General features: G+C 43.3%; 1 protein-coding gene across 1 annotated transcript in view; it reads left to right on the top strand.

Moving 5' to 3' along the window:
• The window catches only part of TMEM220 (transmembrane protein 220), a gene marked incomplete at its 5' end in the record, with an annotated part of 25125 nt that overhangs the window by 10201 nt on the left and 14075 nt on the right, over positions 1 to 849 (top strand). The window contains one exon of the mRNA XM_008586174.1: positions 116 to 239. Within this exon, the coding sequence (XP_008584396.1) occupies positions 116 to 239 (124 nt within the window). The remainder of the gene's footprint in view (positions 1 to 115; positions 240 to 849) is intronic.

Genomic DNA, 849 nt, shown 5'->3' with positions numbered 1-849 from the left:
TTTTTTTTTTTCTGAATGCCTTTCCTGACAGCAGACTATGACACACAGGTACAGAGATCATTTTTCTTGGAGATGTGATTCCATGACTAACAGCATCAGGATATCTATTTTTTAGGTAACTTTATTTGGAAGAGTGTCTCTGCCATGCACATAATCTTTTGTGTGGTGTGGGCTGCCAGTTTGGCGTACTACCTCTTGCTTCATGCACAACAGAACATCTTACATGAGGAAGAAGGCAGGTGAGCAGTGACTTTGCTCTTTGTCAGGGTGGGGTAGAACTGAGAAGTCCTGTATTCCTTTACAACACCCCTTATCTGTGCACAACAGTGATTTAATTCTCCAACTATACATAAAGAACAGGGGAGGTATTAGCACTTTTATGAGCTGAAGAAACTAAGGAAGTCATAAAGCCAGGATTGAAACCCAGCACTGCCTATCAAACTCCATTACTACTGCAGGTGGTCATTACATATTACATCATATCACCATCCGACAGTTGGACTCTGGCCTCCTTATAACTAGCAAGGATACTATACAGTAGTACTCAGACCAATCGAACTCCATCAGCATTCTGATGCAGTTCTGGCTCAAGCCAGAATCTTATCTACTGGTGTGATCAGCCACCACCACGGAGGTCAGTATTTTAAGTCAACCCCTGTTAGCCTTGCCCTGGTATGTCTTGTGTCATCTCCTCCCTTTGTCATGACCATTGTTCCTATTTTATCACATCTTCATTTGCTTCCTCCCACCCTTGGCTCCCTGGCCTTGTAAAAAGCCCCTTTACTTTCTTTCCTACCTCACTGCTGACATTGGCCCAACACCAAGATTCAGAGGCCTGTAAATTAAGCA

This window comes from Galeopterus variegatus, unplaced genomic scaffold (genome assembly GCF_000696425.1).
Source record: "Galeopterus variegatus unplaced genomic scaffold, G_variegatus-3.0.2 Scaffold3857, whole genome shotgun sequence".
In the NCBI taxonomy this organism is placed as follows: domain Eukaryota; kingdom Metazoa; phylum Chordata; class Mammalia; order Dermoptera; family Cynocephalidae; genus Galeopterus; species Galeopterus variegatus.
The sequence above is the reverse complement of the archived record's forward strand: the minus strand, read 5'-3'. Positions and strand labels throughout refer to the sequence as shown.